General features: G+C 33.5%; 2 protein-coding genes across 4 annotated transcripts; both read left to right on the top strand.

The window, feature by feature from the left end:
* On the top strand, window positions 5155-9735 carry LOC18586506. Of its 3 annotated transcripts, none has more exons than XM_018129498.1 (5): window positions 5155-5366; window positions 6777-6925; window positions 7937-8024; window positions 8859-8925; window positions 9243-9735. In XM_018129498.1, the coding sequence occupies exons 2-5, from the start codon at window positions 6799-6801 to the stop codon at window positions 9294-9296; spliced, it is 336 nt and encodes a 111-aa protein (XP_017984987.1). In that variant the 5' UTR covers window positions 5155-5366; window positions 6777-6798; the 3' UTR covers window positions 9297-9735. The 3 variants fall into 3 exon arrangements, with proteins under 3 accessions (XP_017984987.1, XP_007010010.2, XP_017984988.1); XM_007009948.2 differs by having other exon boundaries at window positions 5158-5366; window positions 6686-6925; XM_018129499.1 differs by lacking the exon at window positions 5155-5366 and adding an exon at window positions 5714-5932 and having other exon boundaries at window positions 6686-6925.
* LOC18586505 (vacuolar protein sorting-associated protein 24 homolog 1) lies at window positions 10245-14268 on the top strand. Its single transcript, XM_007009946.2, has 6 exons — window positions 10245-10552; window positions 10735-10811; window positions 11679-11781; window positions 12844-12965; window positions 13690-13884; window positions 13986-14268. The coding sequence occupies exons 1-6, from the start codon at window positions 10441-10443 to the stop codon at window positions 14064-14066; spliced, it is 690 nt and encodes a 229-aa protein (XP_007010008.1). The 5' UTR covers window positions 10245-10440; the 3' UTR covers window positions 14067-14268.

Below are 23185 nucleotides of genomic sequence, written 5' to 3'. Positions count from 1 at the left end.
GTCTAGATTCATTTTGCAAGAATCCTCATAAAATTATCTTAATTTAAGACAACTCTTGTTTGTAATTAAGAAAAAAAATATTTTATCTTGTTTAAATTGAGACAAATATGTTTTCTTGTCTAAATTAAGACAAAAATGTTAAAGCTGTCATTTTTGTACACAATTTAATTAAACAAATTAAAACATGCATTCCAACTTAAACAAGTTGAATTCTACAAAGCTAAGTGGGGAATCTATTTGAACATAGATATTCCAAGCTCTAATAAACTTAGAATTATTAATCTCATTAAAAATAATTCAAGCTTATTAACCATGAAATCACTTCACCATAGATTCATAGTTGCACTCTTGGATTAACTATAATTACAAGAAATAATTCAATATTTGATATTAATTGTTAGTTGTCCAATTGCAAACCTTATATTGTGAACCCTCATAACCATCCAATGACAAAAGGTGAAATTACCATTTTATCCTTTATGTCAATTTTGTCCCCTAGTCTCAAATTTCATCCAATTAGTGATTCAATACTCTAGATCTAATCTTTTGAGTATCCAGATGTGATAAGTAGCTAATTCATTAATCCACTAGGCCTAGATTAATCACCAATCTTCTTGAAATCACTAGAAGTGATGTTAATGTTATGAACTCCATTATCTGGATATATGTTTTCAGATGTTCATCTCGATTATAATCCCAAAATACGGAGTCTAAATCAACGCTTTATAATGATCATGCTCATGGTAAATCAAAGATTATAAGGAGATTAAACATGAGTCCATATCTATCAGGATTTCAGTTCTACTATAAGCAACTGCATAAGTGTGAGATCAAGATTTAGGTAACGGTAAAACTTAAATTTGATTCTCACATGATTCCAGTTTATGTTATAGTGTCATTACTCGAAGTCAACCATTTTGATAATTTGAGACTCATCATTTCCTTGAAATGAATCACATTCGTTTCGTTGGAAGTAATCTAGACACTACAGCCTTATCATAATAAAGTGACCAACTTTATTATATGGCTATGAACAATTTTTTAGATTCAATTAAAATAGATGTCTCCTATGTATGACTCTTCATACAAATATATTTTAATATCTTAATAGAATCTTGGTACCTTAATAACTAGATAATGAATGCTTACTAAAACAATCTCTTCGTCTTATTATCAAAATGTACTTTCATTACAAATAAATTTAATGAATTTAAACATGAGAATATACTTGCTTTTCAAGGCACCATATTCTCAAAATTCCTAACAATCTCCCACTTGCCCTAAAACAAGTATGGCATATCCCTTATTCCAAGACCTTCTAAGTGACCATTGAAACTCTTTTGTGTTAGAGTCTTTGTGAATGGATCGATGAGGTTTTGCTCTGTTGGAATTTTCTTCACAATTACTTATCCACGTTGTATGATCTCTCAAATGAGATGATACTTGCTTTCAATATGTTTTGCTGCTTTATGATTCAGCGATTCTTTTGAGTTAGCCACTGCTCCACTGTTATCACAATAGAGTGTAATAGGCTTGTCCGCATCTGGAATTACTTCAAGGTCCATAAGGAACTTACAGAGCCATACAACTTCCTTTGCTACTTCACAAGCTGCAACATACTCTGCCTCCATAGTAGAGTCTGCAATACAAGATTGCTTTACACTCCTCCAAACTATGGCTCCTCCTCCAATGGTGAAAATAGATCCTGATGTTGATTTTCAAGAATCAACATCAGACTGAAAATCTGAATTAGTGTACCTTATCGCTACAAGGTCACTTCCAGAATATACAAGCATGTAATTCTTCGTTCTATGAAGATATTTTAAAATGCACTTGACTGTGGTCCAGTGCTCCACGCTTGGGTTTGACTGAAATCTGCTAACCAATCCAATTGCATAGCAAATATCTGGCCTAGTGCATAGCATAACATACATGAGACTTCCAACGACAGATGCATATGGAATCTGTCTCATGTTTTCAACTAAAGAGGAAAAACTTCTTTTTCTTTACCTTGAAGGAAAACCTCTTGTAAATCCATTTGCACCCTTGAGGATGATTGTTAAACATACCTTGATTTTCTCTTGTAAAGACCTCTTTTTCTCTTTTTCTCTACCTTGAAGGTTGTTTCATTAAGAGTAATTTTATTCAAAATTAATTTCTCTTGGCTAAAAATAGTTAAATTATGGAGAGAGCCATTTTCAAAAACACCTTATGTATGAGGGGTATTTTTGAAAAGAACTCTATTTTCAATATATGAAAAACCTTAAGCCTCAACAATGGCAAAAAAATTGATTTTTTTTATAATAAATAATAGTGTAGATAGATGCATGATTTTGAAAGAGTCAAACTATCTAAGAAGTCTTTGTAGTATAATGTTTACATCAATTTAGTTTCTCTGTCCAAAAATTGATTAATTTAATCTCTATTTTTTTACATTATGTGTAATTAGCTTTTCTTACATAACTTCATCCGAATTGACCATTAGGGACTCTAACATGGCACTAACATGTTAGAAAAAAAATTTGAATTTTTTTTTACAATGTTAGTTTCTTTGTGGAGGAAATTGTGAGAAATAACCTTCCTCATAAGACTAATTCAAAAATATCATTTGTTATAATTTTAATTATTTTTAGGTAATTTTGACATGACTTGACAATAATACTCTTTAAACAATTTCAAACAAATTAAAATGGTTTCAGTTTTCTCTATCTCGCCATTCAAACAAAAATTTCAAAATTAAATCTCGATTTTTCTCTCTAGTCAAATATTGTCTATCTCGCCATCCAAAGAGCAGAGATGACATCAAACTCTTTCTTATTTTATTTTATTTTTTTTGATGGTGGATCTTAGGGTTCTCAAGGGCGATGAATAGCAATTTTGCTATTGCAGGTAGCATGATGAATGTGGTAATTGGATTCTTTCTAGTAATAACTTGCTTCGAAATGTGTACTGCGATGGAGATGCTTATGTTGATGAGTTGGATTAGATTGGTTAAGATGATGGGCTCAGGGAGAAGGAACAACTAAAACATGTTTGATGGGTTTTATGGTGGTTCACGATTTTGTTGTGTCTAAGATTAGGATGATTGCTAAGTATGTTTGCTAGGTACTTTGATTTTTTTTATGAGATTTTCAGTTGAAATTGTTCATGGAATATTTTGTAAATGGAGTATATTTTGTTTTTGCATAAAGGGAGTGAGCAAGGCCCTCCCGATAGGGATATATTTTGTCTTGCTTCGGAGGGTTATGGAGTTTTGTAACCTATCTTTTATGAAATGCACAATTTAATGGCTTAGTAAAAAAAAAGCATATGTTTCAGGTTCTTGAGTTTATTGGTTTATTCATAGAACCTTAAAGTTGAGGAGTTAAAATTGATTAAACTGGTTTTTAAGTATTGCGAGACTGATTTTTAAGCATTGTGTAACTTAATCACTGCGTGACTAGTTTTTAGACATTACGTGATTAGTTTTAGGCATTTTGTGACTAATTTTTAGGCATTGCGTGACTGATTTTTAAGCAATACATAAGTCACACAATGCCTTACTAACTAGTCACACAATGCCTTACTAACAAGTCACACAATGTCTTACTAACAAGTCACGCAATGCTTTACTAACAAGTCACGCAATGCCTATCAACTAGTCATGCAATGTCATATCAACCAGTTACGCAATACTTAAAAACTAGTCATGCAATACCCAAAGTTAATAACGCAATATCTAAAAATTAATCATACAATGCCAAAAACTACTGAATTTCATTTAACAAGATCAACAACTTCAAATGATACACCATATTCCATTTAACAACATAATTAACGAATATGCCTACTTGACAAAGAATGCTAAAATGTTTAAAGGTTTTTCTTCATATATCAAAATCACTCCAAAATGCTTAAAAATGCTCAAAACACTCAAAGGTTTTCTTCTTGTATTAAAAACTACTCCAAAATGCTCAAAATACTTAAATGTTTTTCTTTCTGGTAAGGAATACTCCAGAGATGAATAGTCTGACAAGAAAAGTTCAAAGAATATGAATGGGTTTGAGGCGCAGACTTAAACATACTTGACCTGTTAATAGGTTTCGAGTTGAGATGCGGAGCTAAATACATGGATCAGTTTTATTAAGGGTAATTTTGTTTAAATTTTAATTCTCTTGGCTAAAAACAGTTAAAATTATAGGGAGGTCTATTGTTAGAAACGCCTTATGCATAAGGCCCATTTTAAAAAATAGCCCTTCTTTGTGTGACATTATAGAGACTAAATTATACCAAATTGTAAAGTGTAGAGATTAAATTGAACAAAACTCTATAATATAAGGATTAAATTGAACAAACTTCTATAGTATAGGGATTACATTGAACTAAACCTTATATTACAAGAGCTACTTGATACTTTTACCATTTTTTGTTTCATGTTACATATGAGAGAATGCTAACCCTTTTGTGCATGTTGAAATAGTGTATGAAGTGTATAAAAATTCTATAAACATTGTAATTGAATGCAATTTTGCTTATAAGTGTATGGAAATCTTTTGTTTTATTAATCTATATTTGTGAAATTCTAGAAAAAGTATATAATAGAATGACATAATTGTATTAACTTTCCATTTGTGTCAAAAATGTACAAACCAATTCCTTTGCTTAATTACAAAAAAATAAAATAAAATCTAGTTAAAAAAGAATTGTAAGATCATCAACTATTGTCTAGTTACAAAATAAAACCCAATTATAAAACCCAACCATTGCTTCTTTTGTGCAGTTTCTTGTGGCAATAGTAAAGAATTATCAACCCCATACAATTAGTTTTTTTCTTACCAATAACAACTATAATTGTATACCATTTACATATATATTTTAAAAAACTAATTATTGAGGAAGAAAATAAGAAAAAGGGAAAACTTGCTTTCTTTTTTTTGTTGATAATAAATAAAGAGGGTAGATAGATGCATAATATTTTTGAGAAAGGGACCCAATTAAAAGGATCCAATTATTTCACTTCACTTGAAGAGAAGTTTATCCATTCAAAAAATTCCGCACGTCAAAATTCCAAGTCACATGCACGTCAGCAAAGACAAAGACAAACCTTTTATAAGTGGAAAACAAGAAACATAAACAGGAGAAAGAGGGGGAATGACCGAGGGGAGGACTGAAAGAAAGGTTGGAAATGAAATGAAATGAAAGGAAACCAAACCGAAGCTATGAACAATAATACAAAACAGTAAGCCAACAAAACAAGAAAACATACAAAAAAAAACAAAAACCTTCCTTTTCTTTTTATTTTTTTTAATTTCTTTAATGCCCTTTTAAACTTCTTCCTTGTAAACGTCTCCCAAAATCCCACCTTTACATTTTTTTCCTCTCCGAAGGTATGGTCTTTTTTACTTTCTCTTTTCTTGTTTTTTCTTTTTTAATTTTTTTAATTTTTTTCTGTTTGATTGTTTGGTTTGGTTGATTCTGAAAAATGGGTTTTCTTTTGTTTTGCTTTTTCATGGCCAAATGCATTGTTAATTGATGAAAAGTAAGTATGGGTTTTTGGTGTTTTCTTATGAATCTTTTGTCTGTATGAGCTGTTTGATTTGTTTTCTTTCTGTTCTTGCAGAACACGTGTTACTATTGTGGCTGGTTTTTAAGTTGAAAAGCAAAGAATTGGGAATGAATTTTTCTGTGTACATATTTATAGTCATGCTCATCTTTTCTGTGTTCTGTGTACATATTTATAGTCAGGTCATTAAAATGTAGTACTAATGTCTTAAGTAGGAGAAGATTCCTTAGATTCTTGTCGTCTCTTCAATTTGTTTTCTGAACAATTTCAGATTTTGAATGAGGAATTGTATGGAATTTTGGAGGAATTCAGTGGTGTTTTTCTTGGATTCTTTGGACCAAGAACTTGATGGATACATGGGAATATTTTCCTTTTCACGGGAAGAAAATGGTATGGGTTTCTATTGAGTGAGAAAATCAGTACTATGTCACACAGGGGTTGGAGCGTTAAGCTTCTCTGCATGGTACCAATGCTGAATGATATGGAAAAATTGATTCTTTTTGGTTTTCTGAAATTGGAAGTTTGTTTTAGATATCATAGTTCCTTTTCGTGTAAATGAGCAGGTCTTGATTCATTTGAATGGATATGCTATCTATCGAGACAGGCTAGACTTTCTCTTATAAGTTTCTACTGAGTAATCTGGGCTCTTGAATTCCACATTGGACTTAACAGACAAAAATGTCCTTTTGAGGAGTTTCGTACCAATAGGATTTTTGGTTTCTTGCGCTCTCATTCTTGAAACACAACTTTCATGCCCGTTGTGTTTATTAGCATAATCTGAATATGTTGGATCAGAACTTATAAGTATTAGGGGGAAAAAGGTAGTTGATCTTCTAGAACTGAGCTGATATCATTAATATTGTATATTTAATTATGAATGTTTTAAGATGTCTCAGTTCCTGAGTATCTGGAAAGTCAAAATACTGGTGAAAACATGTGTAAGGTGTCATGTATATGAGCTGTAAAAGTTAATTTACCTAAAAAAAATCATGCTGGAAGACATAATTTTGTATATAGCTTATACTATTACCCTGCTCAATTAATGGTGGGATATGATTTATATGGTCTATATTCATGCTGAAAATTTCTTCTTTTTCTTTCTTGTTGATTTCTATTGTATAATAATTTTGTTTTGCATGGCAGTGATCTTGAAGTCCTGTCATTTTTTGTGGATTAATTATCAAGGGGACTTAGGAGGAACTCTAGTTGACTAGTATTGTAATTATTGTCAAAGGGAATGGTCATTTGGTTTGGAGATGATGGAGGTTAATGCTGGAAATTCCCGTTCGAATGAGAAACAACAGTCAGAGTGCCCAAAATCTGCTGATAAAGGGAAAAAGCCTGCAGAAAAAGATGCAAGCAGTTCTGTATTTGTAAATCATGGTAAGTTCCTTTCTTTAGATGATTCATAATAGTGTTTCATTAAAGGTATTTTCCACCTTTTGCAATCACATTAAGAAATATTCATATAAGTAATATCTGTGACAAAGATTATCTTGCCCCCATGCCTGCCATTATAGCTTTAAGGAAAAATGCATGTTTTTCATGGTTTTGTATAAGATGTTTTGCAATGACAGATATTTGTGCTAGATATGGCTTGTAAACGGTAATCATTTCCCACAAATTTTGGAAGAAATAAATTCAATCAACCTATTTTTTGTTATTTTAGCTGTTTTAGTTATATCTTCTTCTATATTTGGTTTTGCAAAAGATGGTTTACATTATTACTCATTTCTACTTACAATTTCTTGAGAACTCATTCTCATGATGCACTTTCCTGTATTGGGTTTGCTAGTTAGATGTGAGTTGTGCAAAAAGTCAACATAGATGTGCAATGTGCTCTCTTGGTTTTGCTGTCTGAGAGTATCTGACACATAAACATATCATTTCAATTTTCAAAGACAGTGTCAATCCCTAGATTTTCATGAAATCGGAGATACAGTTCTTCATCTGACACAATGGATCCCGTCCTATCTCTATTTTATTATTTTTTTAGAGCCCATTGCTAATTTGCCATTGCTCTCTCTGTGACCAAATGCTGATGTACTGACCCTCTAATGCCACCATCAGAAGGAAATTCAAGATTACAACTCAGGCACTTTACATATAATTTAGGCTTCATTGATTGGTGCTTTTGCTACTTCTGGAAGCAAAAAAAGTAACAAGTGTGTTTTGATACAAAAGTACATCTAAAGAAATATTAGATTAAATATTCTTTGATTGCAGTGTTTGTTTATATATATTTTCAATTTTTTTAAGAAATAATGAGCTGAAGTAATCAGTAAATAAATGTTAATGGTTCTTCTTTTCATGCTTGATGTGGTTTTCTCATGGTGTATTTTCTTAGTTATGTTTTGAGCATGATGTTATAAACTAATTGAATCTATTATGTAGCTGCAATTGCATGGCATGAGAACAGAAGAAGGTGGGTGGGGGATAAATCTCAACAGTCACAAAGGGTCAGTAAGGATCCAGTTATAAGGTATACTGGTTCTTCCAATCTTCTACCTTTCTATGCAATGACTTTTTGGTAGTGCTCGACCATATACTATTTTGGGTGGGGGAGATAGACTCCATATATGCATTTGGAAATGGCCTAGTTGGAGTTCCATCTTTATTGTCTCTAGATGTTTAAATTCCATATTGTAGCCCTTCTTAAATTATGCTTGTTGATAACAGGGTTTTGTTTAAATAAGAAATGTAATAAATTTGCATTTAGTGGAAAATACTTGCAATTTGTTTGGAAAATGGTTATGGAGAACTAAAATATTGGTACAAAGTAAGGGTATGAACATTTGGCTGGCACAGTTTTTCCGTCCTCAAGATGTGCAATTAAAAATTGAGCTGAAGTTGCTATTCCGGTTTGGCTCAAGTGGTAGGGGGAAATAGGGGTTTGTCTAACTGTCACATTGTTTTGTGGGAAAATCAAGGTTTTGAATGTTTTTTCTTAAATGATTTTGAGACCTTGCTGAAGTTTGAATAATGTGAGATGACTGTGTGAACTGATGCGGTTTCCTGTCCAAAAAGGGCTTTGATGTAAATTCATATGGATTCTCAAACTCCAATCTAATTGCAAACTTATTAGAATATATGTGATCTGACTTTTTAGGAAACTATCACAAATTTGCTACATAGAAGTAGGGGTTATTATTTATTAACATATCTTCTGAAGAAAAGAAGAATATCTTTTTCCAATTGGTTCATTCATGTGTAATATGATATTTTTTTCCTTTGATATCATAAGTTTTACCCATTTATATTGTCTTATCCTTGCCCAAATACGATGTGGTTAGTAACTGCAAAATCTCTGTTGCAGCTGGTCCACAACATATGAAGAGCTGCTCCTAACTAATGAGCCATTTCCCGAGTCAATTTCTTTGCCAGTAAGTGTATCTTCAAACTGCACATCATGAATCAATAGATTTTTAGAGAATTAATTAACAATGAAAGAGTTAGTTGATAGATCGTAACCATCATATCATACATTTGAATGCTGAGGAGGCATGTTTGCCAGTGTTATATTATTATAAAATAAACCGGTCCAACAACTCTGACTTAGCTCAGGGTTTGTAATCTCTCTTTAGAAGGATAAACATTCAAGATTTGAATACCATCTCCCTCCTTGGCTTAAATAAATAACTGCACCAATGGGAATATGATTAGTTCTTATATCAGTTTGGTTGATTGATGTATTGTGCAGGAGATGGTAGACTTTCTAGTTGATATTTGGCACGATGACGGCCTCTTTGATTAGATGATCGGTGATGACGGTTGAGTAGTGGCATGGAGACTGTTAGACAGTGGAGAAATTGTTTCATGTAGCTGATTTTTTTTTGGTCTTATAAACTACACATATGGAAAGCCTCCATTATTCTTCAAATTGACTGCCAGTTGCAGGCCAGGACTCTTTTACTCCCAAGACTTATGAGACCCACATTTTGACATAGTATAAACATATTGGCTAGCAAAAGGAAATTGATGTATTAGACTCATTATGAACCAGTGAAACTCTACGAAGAGATATTATCTGTTTTTCCATTTGCATTGTGATGGGTAGTTGAGTAGTGTGTGTGCATATATATATAGACGCACACTTAGCAAATTGCTTCTTATTTTTAACTTCATTGTCTGCGCCATTGATATGAACTCAATTAAGTTTTGCCTTTGAATACAAATTATTGAATTACATGACATATTGCTTATGAGTTAATTAGTAGGTAAGTTAAATGCATGTGTTTTTTTACAATTTGTCATTGTCGATACTGTAGGGATTTAATTAAACGAAATTAAATAATAAAAATTTATTTAAAATTTTTTAAATAATTTAAAGATTTTTTAAAGGTACGGGGTTGATTCAAAATTTTAAACGGATCGAGTTACTTTTTGTCACTTTTTATAGAAAATTATGTTGTTCGATATTCATATCACAATAATTTATTTAATTTTAAAATACTTTTGGATGGATTCTGATAAAAAGGGCTTGACTAAGGTCACTTTTATTACTAAAAACCGAAAAACTTTAGGCATCAAATTGTTTCACTAATAAAATAGATTCAAATTTCTGTGTCACACTGTAACATAAGAAAGTAAAAAGAAAAATAAGTTGGAGAAAAACCCCAGCGCGGTCCAACGACATCGTTCCAAATTTCCTGGAAAATAGAAAAGGAAAAGAAAATAGATAAATAAACGATTCCGGGGAAACAAACACGGAAAAGAAACTTAAAAGGAAAAAAAAAAAATAGGGGGAAAGCTTTGATTCTAAGCCAGTTTCTTTCCTCCTCTTCAGAGAAAAGTCGCAACGCGTTTTCTAGCAAAATTTTCTCACTCTGTTTTTCTCTGACCTCGAAAGAGAAAAAAAAGAACAAAGAACAACTAATTTAGAGAGAGAAGAGACGAAGATGGATAAATTTAAGAGTATGTTGAAACCCAAGACAAACCCACAACAATTATTAAGAGATTGGCAAAGAAAGCTTCGTCAAGAGTGCCGTAACATTGAACGCCAAATCAGAGGCAAGTTGTTCTTTCTTGAGTGTTTTGGTGGAATTTTAAAGATTGCTTTTTTTGGTGTTTATTTAGATTTTTGAGTTAATGGGTAGTTGAGATTAATGTTTTTTTATTTTTTTGTGTTATATGCGTGAATTTTCTGATCGGAAAATTGATAGATTGGGGTTTTTATGTGGTTTGTGTTTTAGATGTTCAGAGAGAGGAGAAAAGTGTACAGAAAGCAATTAGAGAAGCTGCCAAGAGGAATGACATCGGTTCTGCTAAGGTAACATCTTACTTTTTCTGTTAACTTTTTCTTTCTAGGGGAACTTTAGATGAATGGATCGATCATGTCATAGTTGTTAACGAATTGAATTCTGTTTCTCTCTCTTTTTGTTGTTGTTTTTGTTTGAATGGTTTGATTAGGAAGAGAAGTCAGCACCATTTGCTATAAAATCACATTAAAGATCATTAAGGCATAAGGATTATCTGATTGATGGTGTTTTTAAGGTGGTTGCCACTTCGCCTCTTGCATTTCTTAGGATACTAGTCTTACTGCTAATGTTCTTTTCTAGTGTAAATTCATCTACTGTTTTTTTTTCTTGTCTGATTGTCAGGAAATTCCTTCTGGGAAGTAGCAGCTCTCTCTTATCATCTATCAATAGCATTTTTTTTTGCTATATCTGGTAAATTTATGTTTACAGTAAAAGGATCTGGATCATAGTATGATGTAGAGTAATTGAGGTTGTTAAATTGGTCGAACAGATTAGAGTTTGTGCTTGTTTGAATGAGATGATTGGGCATGTATTGAATGGGATTTTAATTGAATTTTGTAATACTAGAGCTCTTATGTTTTTATTTGTTAAGTCTCCTTAAAGCTAAAAACTTGGACAGAAAGCTTGGTTAACCCTTGATAAGTACTAATGGGAACTGCAAGCTGAAATAGAAAAGATGTAAATTTTTAGCTTAAGAAGTGATCGTGTTTTAGTTGCATGGTCTGATCAACTGAAGCTTGTGTGTCTGTTATGTCTGAATGTTCATTATTTCTATCATGTGCATGCTTGCATGCCTGCAATTTTGCATTTGGCTTCTTGTTATTGATGAATCATCTCTTATGTATATTGACATGATGATCCTTCTTCTATATTTTCAGGCACTTGCAAAAGAAATTGTAATGTCAAGAAAAGCTGTGAACCGTCTATATGAGAATAAAGCCCAGCTTAATTCAATATCAATGCACCTCGGGGAAAGTGTTGGTATGACAACTTATGCATCTGAATCTTGTTCACTATGTTTATTCCAAAGAATGCTATTATGTCCCCATATCGGAAACTTTTTTATTGGGAACAAAGGTTGGGAATTTTTGTTTGCATGTGCTTATTTACATGAATATTTGAAGTACTAGACTTATAAAACCTAAGTATATACATTTTGCTATGTTTTGGAAATTGTGCAAGTTAAATTATGTCTTACAAGAGCAGCAATTGTGATGGTTAACAGACTTCGTGGTTTTGATATTATCAATCATCATTATTATTTTTGATTGAATGTTGATAACTACTGAAGTAGCAATGTTTTTATTTTTTATAGTTAGGGAAACTATGCATCTACCTTTTTTAAGAAGTAGGAGTTGTGGAACAATATGACTCCAATATTTCAAAGGTTATGGAAATCTAGTTTTTCCCTAATGGAAGTTTCCTTAACCATTGCCTTGGTAAAACTTTCATTGAAGAATCAGAAAAGAGTGTCAAAAAAAAAAAATCATGTTAGAATGGTCTGGGAAATCATTTTGTTTCCTTGTTAGATAAGTCTACACCTTTTTCTGTCAATGGATTTAGCCTTAAAAATTTACAAGGTTTAATTCATGTCAATACTTTGGAGCTTTCTTTCAGTTTCCTAGTTAAAGTTAAAGGAGGTACCTTTTGTGGGAGGACAAGAATGATTGATTGCAGAATATTCTTAATAGAAGAGTTCATCATGTTCTTTGTGAACTTCCACTATAGAATCATCTTTATTTCAACATTTAAAAAACTTCACTTTCCACTTCTTTCTCCATCAAGAAAGCCTTGTTTTGTTGTTTGAAGTTATGGTTATCAAAATCCTTTCCATCTATCCCTTGAATCTTAACTTGGCTTGATGCATAAGATGTCACTTGGGAAAGCTATGGTCAAAATAATTGGTGTAATAGAGAAACAATTTATTTTTCCCCTTTTAGTGTCCTTCATGACTGTATTCTTTGGAAGAACTGCTTGACGTAGATCCCATTTGGTCTTTCTCACCTTCTTTCTAAGTGCTTATATAGTGGAATGGGTTTGCAGCAATTGCTCGTACTGTTGGTCATTTGTCCAAGAGTGCTGAAGTCATGAAACTTGTCAACAACCTCATGAAAGCTCCGGAAATGGCTGCCACAATGCAAGAATTTAGCAAAGAAATGACCAAGGTAATTTTCAAGTTTAGAGTTAGTATTTCGTTCCATTCATATGCCAGTTTTTGTTTCATGACCTTTCTCAACATATTAAGAACAGTTGGTAGTTGACTATTGTTTGGAGTTGCTATGTGGCCTCAAGATGAGATATTAGTAGTGCTTTTATTGGCTGAAAGTTGCGTGGAGGTTGACTAGGTCAGGAAATTTATTTTGAATTTGCCCAATATAAATAGTAAGTTTTCAACCGATAAACTTTAGTCCAATGGTTCATTTACGGCGTTTGGGGTTTGATTTTGTCTTTCATTTCTTTGAAGATGAGATGTACAATCAAGTTCACAAAAACTCTTTTCAGAGAAAGAATATGGATATAAAAGCCTTCCTTAAGTTGTGGTTGGGGTGGAGGTATATTTCGATTTCAGCTATTTATGAGATTGGGAGGAGGGCTATTTCCTGTTTTTGCAGCTCAGCCAATAGGGGTTTGGGTTAAGAGGATGGCAAAAAACAAAGCTAGAATTTAGTGACTGATCTTCAACTGATGAATGGTTCCTTTTTAAAAATTTAAGGGACTTATGTGGCATGTGAGAAGCACCTGCATTCTACATGTTTAGAAGTTCTTTATCAGGCAGTAGGTTTAAGGGTTTTTTTTTTTTCTAACTACAGTAATGCCTCTGTTTAACCATTTTCATTTTTATTTTCTTTCTTTAGTTCTCTTACACCTATGTCATAAATTGGTTTATAGGCTGGGGTTATTGAAGAAATAGTAAATGATGCCCTTGACACAGCATTGGATTCAGAAGATATAGAAGAAGAGACTGAAGAAGAAGTTGATAAGGTTCTTTCAGAAATAGCTGGTGAAACTGCTGCACAGCTTCCTGAAGCTGTTAGGAAGGAAAGAGTCAGGGTACCTACCCAAAGAGAAAGCACTTCGCATGAAGTATGCACAACTTTATCCCCTTGCTTTTTCTCTTTGTCTTTTTTTTTTTCACTTGTTATTTCCAAAAGATAAAGGAACTAAATGTTTTCAAAATATTACAGGAAGAAGCTATAACAGAGGGTGCAGATGATGAGGAAGAGTTAGAAGAGATAAGGGCGCGACTTGCCCGAGTGAGATCCTAAAACTATACATTTTCTTTTTGGTGTGATTTTACTGCCTATCTAGTAAAAATGTATTTTGTATTAAAGAGCATTATGAGCTCATTAGTCTAATTTGAGAGAGCTTTTGAAGCCTCCATACCATTAATCTCTGGAATAGATATATACATGCTTCTGTATTATGTCAGTTGTGTTCTCAGTTTAAGATCAGGGCCTTTTTCTTAGACACCGTTGAAAGTTCATGTTCCTCGGTGCCCTTCCCTAGAGAGCACACTCATGTTTCTAGTTTCAACCAGAAGTTACAATCTACTTGCCACAACCAAGTTCATTGGCTAGAATTTGAATATACCCCTAGAATGTCAACAACAACAATCCACTGGCCATAATTTGATGCATTTCACCATTTCATCACCTATCAAATAGATCACATGCTTCAAGAAACTCTTGTCAACCATTACCTGTTTTTGTTTTCAAAATTCACCTTGAAAACTTGCAAAGTTTATATAGGGTTTCAAGAGAAAAGTAACAATGGAATTGTCACATTAAATATCAAAACTTCTAAAATCATGATTTATACATAGGAAGCGTGTACAGGTCAATCATTTAACACTCACAAGTATGATAAGATATTTTTCTTGCAAAAAATACAAATTTTATGCAGGCTTTTTACATCTAATCAGCGTAATTTTCTTAAGATTATATGGTAAAAGAGTCTTGTTTTTTGTTTTATCTGTAATTCAAGATAAAATGTCCCTTTTAAGTAAATATGAAATACCTCTACAAATTTACCATTCAATAATTAGCTTTCCACAAGAAAATTTGTTGATTAAATTAATTTGAAAAAAAGGTCACTTAGGTTTCATCATATTTATTGAAATCTTACCATTTGAAGCAAACTTCGCCTTCAAGCAAAGAAATGCTTCAAAAATAAGTAAATTAGCAAAAAGTTCTTCTCTGAGATTTTTCCATTCTATCATTTAATGTAATGGTAAGTGCATATTTCAACATTATGTGTAAATAATACAATTTTTAAAGATAAAGATTTAATATATCTTACTTGAATTATTTGAACTATGACTATAGCATTTTTCATATGAAATATAAGATAGAAAATTAAAAAAAAAAAGCAACAAGAGAGAAGAAATTAAAAAAGATTAATAACTTTTATTGGAAAGTGATCGTTTGCTTCTTGCAATGAATTGTTGTTAGTATATGATCAAGTATCTACATATTGGTGACCTCATGTTTCAAGAAACAGTTGTACACATCTCTAACATTCGAAATTGAGAGCTCAACCTCACTTATTTAAAAATTAAAATATTGTAACTTAGCTTTCATAGCAAACCACTCAGCTTGAATTGACTCATAAGCCCTGTACCAAATTCATTTCATAGCAGTTCCAACATACTGGATAGTAGAACAAGTGAGAGCCATGTTGTAACATATTCCTACATTCAAGCACAGACTCAAACAAAACCTTCGACACAGCACTAACCCATAACACAGCAGCTCCTATCGCAAGAGACCACTCACACTCAACAAGCAAAAGTTCCTTCATACTTAATACAGCCCGAGATTCAAAGCAAGTACAAAACAAAGACCAAAACAAACATCCCAACAATAGATCATCAACCTAACCGATGCTCAGTTCTCTTCACACAACAAGTCATACAACGAAAACAAAGCACCTTGCTTAACATTATATCCAAGAGCAAAAGCAAAAACAGAATCCAAAACGTCTTGATGTGTAGACTTCTTGCTTCATTTCAGTAGGTAAATTACAACTAAACAATTCTTTTTCTTCTATTACATTTTAATCAAAAAATTCAGGTACATCAAAATAATAATCCTCAAACCAGTCATCAGTCTCTCCAAAATCGATTGCAATATTTTTTGCGAAATCCAAACCATTAGTTAGCCAGCTATCATCTGTGTGATCTTCTGATTTTGCATCAGTTTTGACATCTTGACTTGTCGTCGCAGCTTCAGAATCCGCGGTGTATTCAATATTCATCTTACTTGTTTCACCTTCACCATCCACATCTCTTTCACAAATTTCAGAGTTACTCGACACAGTAACGGAGTTAGAAGCAGCACAAGTGGTTGCCTCCGAAAACACTGGTGAAGTAATTGTAACTGAGTCAAAATCTGCAACATGGGGCATATTCAGAGTCGCATTTTCACCATCCATCGTCCAGGCAGTTTCAGAATCCACAGTATACTCAACATTCATCCCACTTGGTTCACCTTCACCATCCACATCTCTTCCACAAATTTCATAGTTAATCGGCACAGTCATGGAGTTAGAAGCAGAACAAGTGCTTGCCTCCGAAAACGCGTGTGAAGTAGTTGCAACTGAGTCAAAACGCGAAATATGAGGCATATTTATTATGGCATTTTCCCCATACATCGTCCTGGCAGCTTTAAAATCCACAGCATATTCAACGTTCATCCTACTTGGTTCACCTTCACCATCCACATCTCTTCCACAAATTTCATAGTTAATCGGCACAGTCATGGAGTTAGAAGCAGAACAAGTGCTTGCCTCCGAAAACGCGTGTGAAGTAGTTGCAACTGAGTCAAAACGCGAAATATGAGGCATATTTATTATGGCATTTTCCCCATACATCGTCCTGGCAGCTTCGTCGTAAGCTAAAGCAGCTTCACAAGCAGTAGGAAAAGTACCAAGCCAAATTCTCTTCCCTCCATTGGGTGCTCGAATTTCAGCCACCCATTTACCCCAAGTCCTCTGCCTAACACCTCGGTAGTTACATCTTTGATTCTGAGGTCCTCCTTTCCCTTTCATACACCCCTTTTTGGAGCCCTTGGCAGGAGCTTTACACGATTGTTTGGCATCCTTGCCTTGACTCCAGAGCTTGAGTGTGTCAGCAACTGATAAGCCATCACGTCTCTTCCTTTTTCTACAAGAATCCGAAGACAGAGTTGAAGCCACCTTAAGATTTTGATCCATCTTGCAATCGTGATCCAATGCAGTAAATAGAAGCTCTGGTATTTGAAACCCTCTTGAAATAACAATTATCCGCTAAAAATTGAGTGATTTAAACGGCTTCAGACCCCAACAATCTGCAGTTCAATTCAAGAAACCAAATTGTCGCTTTGGACGTAAATACTAGTGATCATCAGAAACAAAGAAAAATGACCATCAAGTATTTCTTTCTATTTTCTAGGTAAAGAAGTAAGAAAAGAAAAATTATAATCGAAACTTTCTTAAGATCCAAAACCTTAAACGAAAACTTAACTCAAAAATAAAATCAATCTTAAAAAATCAAGAAAAAAAAATGTAACTAAAAACGTACCTGTAAAAAGAACCAAGAGAATGAACAAACTTCCTGCTTCGATTCTCTCTGAACAGGTTTTTCTTCTGTTTTTTTCTCTAACAAAACACGCTTTGGTTCTTGCTTGTATGGTTTGGTTCCGGTAAACAGAGTAATAAGGAAAGTAAAGTGTGAGACCAGAGCGGGAAGTGTTCTAATAGAAATCAACTGCCCCGCTTTTATACCTTCCCATTTATGCCACGTCACCAAAAATTACTTTAATCTCCCTAATTAATTGGACAAATAAAATTTCATTACACTGTATAACCATAACTATATATAGTATATCAACACCAGCTGCAAATTATAAAACAAGAAAACGTGTCGAGGAGATAAGTAGCAACGATTCAATCTGTGATATATATTTTCTAACACAAAAATGCAGAAAGAAAAAAAATAAGCATCAATTAAAATATCCAGGCTTTGAAGTTTGAAACAAAGAGGTGAAACTGTAGAGCAATGATCATAGGAAAAGAGGAAACCATTTCAGATGCAACATTACCGCAAAGCTTTATTGCCGTTTCACAAACTGGAACCAGCTTGTTGATAGGATTGTAGTCAGACTTCTTAATTACCCCCATGTCCAAAGCATAATCTATGTAAGCTTTATACTGGATTGCAGGGTCAGTCAGGCCATTACCAATAGCAAATCCCTGCTAACCACATTGTATTTTTTTTTTTTTTGAAAGGTAACCACATTGTAGTTTAAGTTAGCGAAAGAGCAAACTAATCCCACCAGAGAGATTTGAATATTAATTAATATCTGCGGATGAGGCAAATGATGGTGATTTATTTTTGAAGATAATTAAGGGGATGGAAGGTTTGAATTTGTGTACTTTTCTTTATCCTTTTTCAAGAGGGAAGAAGGTAAAAATTACTGTTAAATTATGACTTGATATCCCTCTTTATGTTGAATTGTTAATTAATTAGAAGGTTATATTTAGTTAGTAAGATCTCTCTCCTTAATTACAACCTTATAAACTTTGCACACTTACATTGCACTTGTAAACAACTATAAAACAAGTGTTGTGCTTAAAATTTCCTTAAGACATGCAAGACTACTCGCACTGGCATGTGAAAAAGACAGCTAAGCATATTGTTCAACCAGGACAACGAAGCAAACTGTATTGACATGCTTACACGTGTGATTATCATGCAAGCATTTGAACTTAACATGAAGATGGTATTGCAGACAAAAGGCAATTTACCTTGTGGTTAGGAAAAGCTAGTTGCTGATTGTGGATCTTGCAGGGTCTGAAAGATTAGACAAATCTGGTATGTTCTTTATGGTTGATATTTATAATTAGTTGATTAAATGCAAGCTTCAAACCCATCTTGCCATTAACTTTTTTGTGTGTTTTTTTTTTTAAAACAGTGTCTTGTACTCTATCTGCGTGTATGTTTTCTTACTACACTAAAAGTTTTATATAACTGGTTTCAAAAATTTCTGGTTTCTTTGAGTGGTAAACAACTGAAAGTAGGAGCAAAAGGACACTTACGTTTAGGGTAAGTAAGCGTATTTTGTATGCATTATTTGTCAGTTTATCCGAATATGCTTGTTGGTTTTATTTTCCAATATTGTTATGAGATTCATCTGCAAATAAATAGGCTCTGCAAGGACTTCACTTATAATAACAATTGGGCTATCTTCACGACATCATGCAGAGACCACTAGCACAATAATGTTTGGGCAGAGGGTGAGTTTCTTTGAAAAATATTGCTATATAAAAGTTGAGGAGTTCTCCTGTCAAATGCACGCAATATTCTCTGTTGAATTCTTGACCAACCTCTCTCCCTTTCTCTTTGTTTTGTTATTTCGCCATGGCATTTTCATCTTTCTTATACTTTGATATATGCAACATATATAAATTCTGAATCTTTCAGTCTTTGAATTTTCTTGGTTTTGCGGATTTCCTCTGCTGGATATTGTTTTCTTCCATAAATTGAAATTGGAGGCAGCACTGCATTGATTTATACAACAGAACTGGTATAAACTTACCGTAGTGGGAGGAAGTTGTTGCACTATGTTTTAATCACAATTAGAGTGTGTCGTTGTCATGCATTAACTGAATTGTAGAAGGATATAGCTTCCAAGGGTTTTACCTACTTCTGTGAGCTGACTAATAAGAATGTTCATTAACTATGGCAGGGTTTGAGTGAGAAAGATACCCTATAGTAGCTAATTAAGTGTGGAAATATTCTAAAGGCAAAACAAATTGAGCTTTTCTGCTACTTGGTTGTTGGGTAGGTATCAGTTCCCTACTATTTTTGGAGCCAACCAAAAATTATGCTGCAGGACTAAACCTTAGCAAAATGGAAAGCTAGGGTGTATGAAATCTGAGGTGGGATCCTTTATTTAGAAATGGCCAGCATTGCTATTTAATGTGTATGCATGTACATATGTGCATCCATGTTAGCATGCATACATGTGTCTGAATTTATGTATCTTAGTGTACCTGTTCTGCTGTATAGCTAAATGCTTGAACCATAAATGTTGATGAAAAGACTGAACTTCTTTTACATATTATCACTTTAATGATGAGGCAGCCCAAAAACCTTTTTTTTTTTGTAGGCAATGAAAATTGTAAATATGGTAAAGCTTAAAGAAGAGTTTGATTATGAAAGTTTATATTATATCGAACGCTTTAGAGTCAAGTAGACCATCTCACTGCAGAAATTGATATGCAATAGAAGTTGAGGGAGAGAGACAAATATGATTTGGATAAACAACTGCGGGAATGCCAAGATTTTTTTTAGGGTAAAATACTTTAACTTCTTAAGTTTTAATTATAATTTTATGCGAGTCTATTAATTTTCGAAATGTACAAGTTCGTCCAAAAAAAAATCTTTTGCTAGATACATAAGTCCAGCCATTAGTCAATCGTTAAGGTTTTCGTTAATTTGATGACGTGATAATATTGAAAGGATAATTTTATCTTTTATTAATTTTAAAAATTATTATTATATAAATTATAGTTTTTCATTTAAAAATTTTTTTTGCCAAAAAAAATTTTTTAGCAAGTCAGGGGAGGAGAGCATATGCCATTGTTAACTTGTAATGCTTGCATCCACGTGGACATGAAGGCATATGCATTCCACGTAAATTCGGTGCAAAAATAAGTGTCTTTTGTTTAAAATTCTATGACTCTATGTGTTAAGTTGCATGAAGCTGTTTTGTTAAATGTTTTACACTTGTTAATGGATCAAGAACAAGTGTTAGTGTTTAATTAATGTTGTATCTCTTGATATACATGTGCTGTTCTTATCAATGTGAATATAAGACCTTATTTGTTAATAACAAAGTAACTCTCTGTTCACCTCTGTTCTACTGCCCTTGAACAGAGTATTATATTCTTCTTTGTTGTTAACATGGTATCAAAGCTTGATTTAAAGTCTTGAGGGATTGTGGTAAACCCTAAATAAGTTTGCTCTTCTGAATTCGATAGTCTTAAAAAGCCTCAGCAAGTTACTTGAAAATTAAATGGCCACCACCATGACAGTAAGCCATCCAACTCCTCCTCTGTTTAATGGTGATAATTATCCTTCATGGTCTGTAAAAATGGAAGCCTATCAAAGAGGCTACGACCTTTGGGATGTGATTGAGTCCGGAACTAAAGTCCCTCCCTCGAGGGATAATGCAAGTGCTACTCAAATTAAGCAATACAATAAGGAGATTACAAAGAGGTATAGGGCACTGTCATTCATTCATGGAGCGGTCATTGAACCCCTATTCTCAAGGATCATGGCATGCAAGTCAGCAAGAGAAGCTTGGGGAAAGCTTAAAGTTGCATTCTAAGGTTCTAATTGTACTAGACATTAGTAGGTGATGAATCTGATACGAGAGTTTGAGGCTCTCAAAATGAAAGATAATGACAATGTGAAAGACTATAAAAAAAGGTGGAAAGGATTGTAAACCAAGTTACAATTCTAAGAGGCAAATTACCAGAGGATCGTGTGATGGAGAAGGTGCTTATAAGCTTGCTTGAACGGTTTGAATCCAAGATATCTTCATTAGAAGAAGCTAAGGATCTTTCCAAGATAACATTGACAGAACTTGTCAATGCACTGCAGGCAGCTGAGAACATGAGAGCAATCAGAAATGATGAGAATGTTGAGCATGCACTAATTGCTAAGATGAAAGGTAAGAGCCACGGTGAGTCATCTATGAAAAAGGTAACGTTTGAGCAAAAGATAAAGAAAAGAGAACTCCATTAGTAGGCAAACAGCTAGAAGGAACGGAAATGTACCTTGCTCTCATTGTGAGAAGAAAGGACATGCAGAATCTAGTTGCTGGTTTAAACCCAATGTCACATGTAGGGCTTGTAATCAACAAGGTCATGTTGAGAGAGTTTGCAAGAATAAGCAAACTGAGAATAAAGAAAAACATGGTCAGACTGCAGAAAAGGCCGAGGTTGCTGAAGAATGCTTATTTATGGTAGGTAGTGGTTCAAGTACCTCTGATGCAAAACAATGGTTGATTGAAAATGGTGATTCAAACCACATGACCCCCAAAAAGTCATTGTTTATTCAATTAGATGCTAGCTATTTTTCAATAGTGAAGATTGGCAACGGGCTATACCTTCATGTAGTGGGGAAAGGATCAGTAGCAATCAACACAGCAACAGGCATCATTTATGTATGTGAGGTTCAATTGGTACCTGAAATAACCCAAAATTTACTTAGCGTGGGTCAAACGTTAAATGACAATTATATTTTAATTTTCAAAGATAAATCATGCATCATCTATGCTCCTTCAAGTAATTTCTTTATGAATGTACTAATGAAACAAAAGTGTTATGCTGTGAATTGGAATAATGTATGCATGCAGGCTAATGAGTATGATTCAAATCCAACAACTCTCTGGCACAGAAGATTAGGCCACTGTAATTATGCTTCCTTAAAACATCTCAGTTTTTCAAATTTAGTGAATGATCTTCCCAAGTTTTCAGGTGGTGGTCCAGTTTGCAAGACATGCCAGTTTGGCAAATTATCAAGAAGACCACACCCTTCAACTAGTCTGAGCAGAGCCAATGACAAGCTAGGATTGGTACATACAGATGTAAAAGGCCCTTTGAGTGAAGCTTCCTTAAATGGAAGTAGGTATTACCTTATTTTCATTGATGACTTCATCAAATTTTGTTGGATTTACTTCATGAAGGAGAAATCAGAAGTGTTTGGCTACTTTTTGAAGTTTAAAGCTTAAGTTATAGTTTAAACAGAGAAAAAGATTTAAGGTTTTGAAATTTGATAATGGTGGTGAATACTCATCGCTTGAGTTCACTCGATACTTGGACAAAGAAGGTATTCTTCATCATTTCTCTTCTGCTTATTACCCTCAACAGAACGGAGTCAGTGAGAGAAAGAATCGAACTGTACTGGAAATGTTAAGGTGTTTGCTCTATGAAAAAAGTCTTTCTAAAAGATTCTGGGCAGAAGCAGCAAATACAGTAACCTATCTTCTTAATGTTGCCTACTTGTGCTACTCAAAGAATGACTCCCCATAAGGCATGGTACAGTATTAAACCATTAGTGGATCATCTGAAAGTTTTTGGTTACCTATGCTATCAACACATTCTTGAACAACTAAGAGACAAAGTCAAACCTACGGCACAAATTGGGATTCACATTGGGTACAGTTTGCAAGTTAAAGCTTATAGAATTTATTTGGTTGATTCTGGGAAGGTCTCCATCACCAGAAATGTCATTTTTGATGAAGATAGAGAGTGGAATTGGGAAGAACAACAACTTGCAAGCACCAGTTATGCACCAATCAATATGATTGATAATAGTAATATTGAATATGAAGAT

The sequence above is a fragment of the Theobroma cacao genome, chromosome 10, assembly GCF_000208745.1.
Source record: "Theobroma cacao cultivar B97-61/B2 chromosome 10, Criollo_cocoa_genome_V2, whole genome shotgun sequence".
NCBI lineage: Eukaryota > Viridiplantae > Streptophyta > Magnoliopsida > Malvales > Malvaceae > Theobroma > Theobroma cacao.
This window is presented reverse-complemented; position numbering and strand designations above follow the sequence as displayed.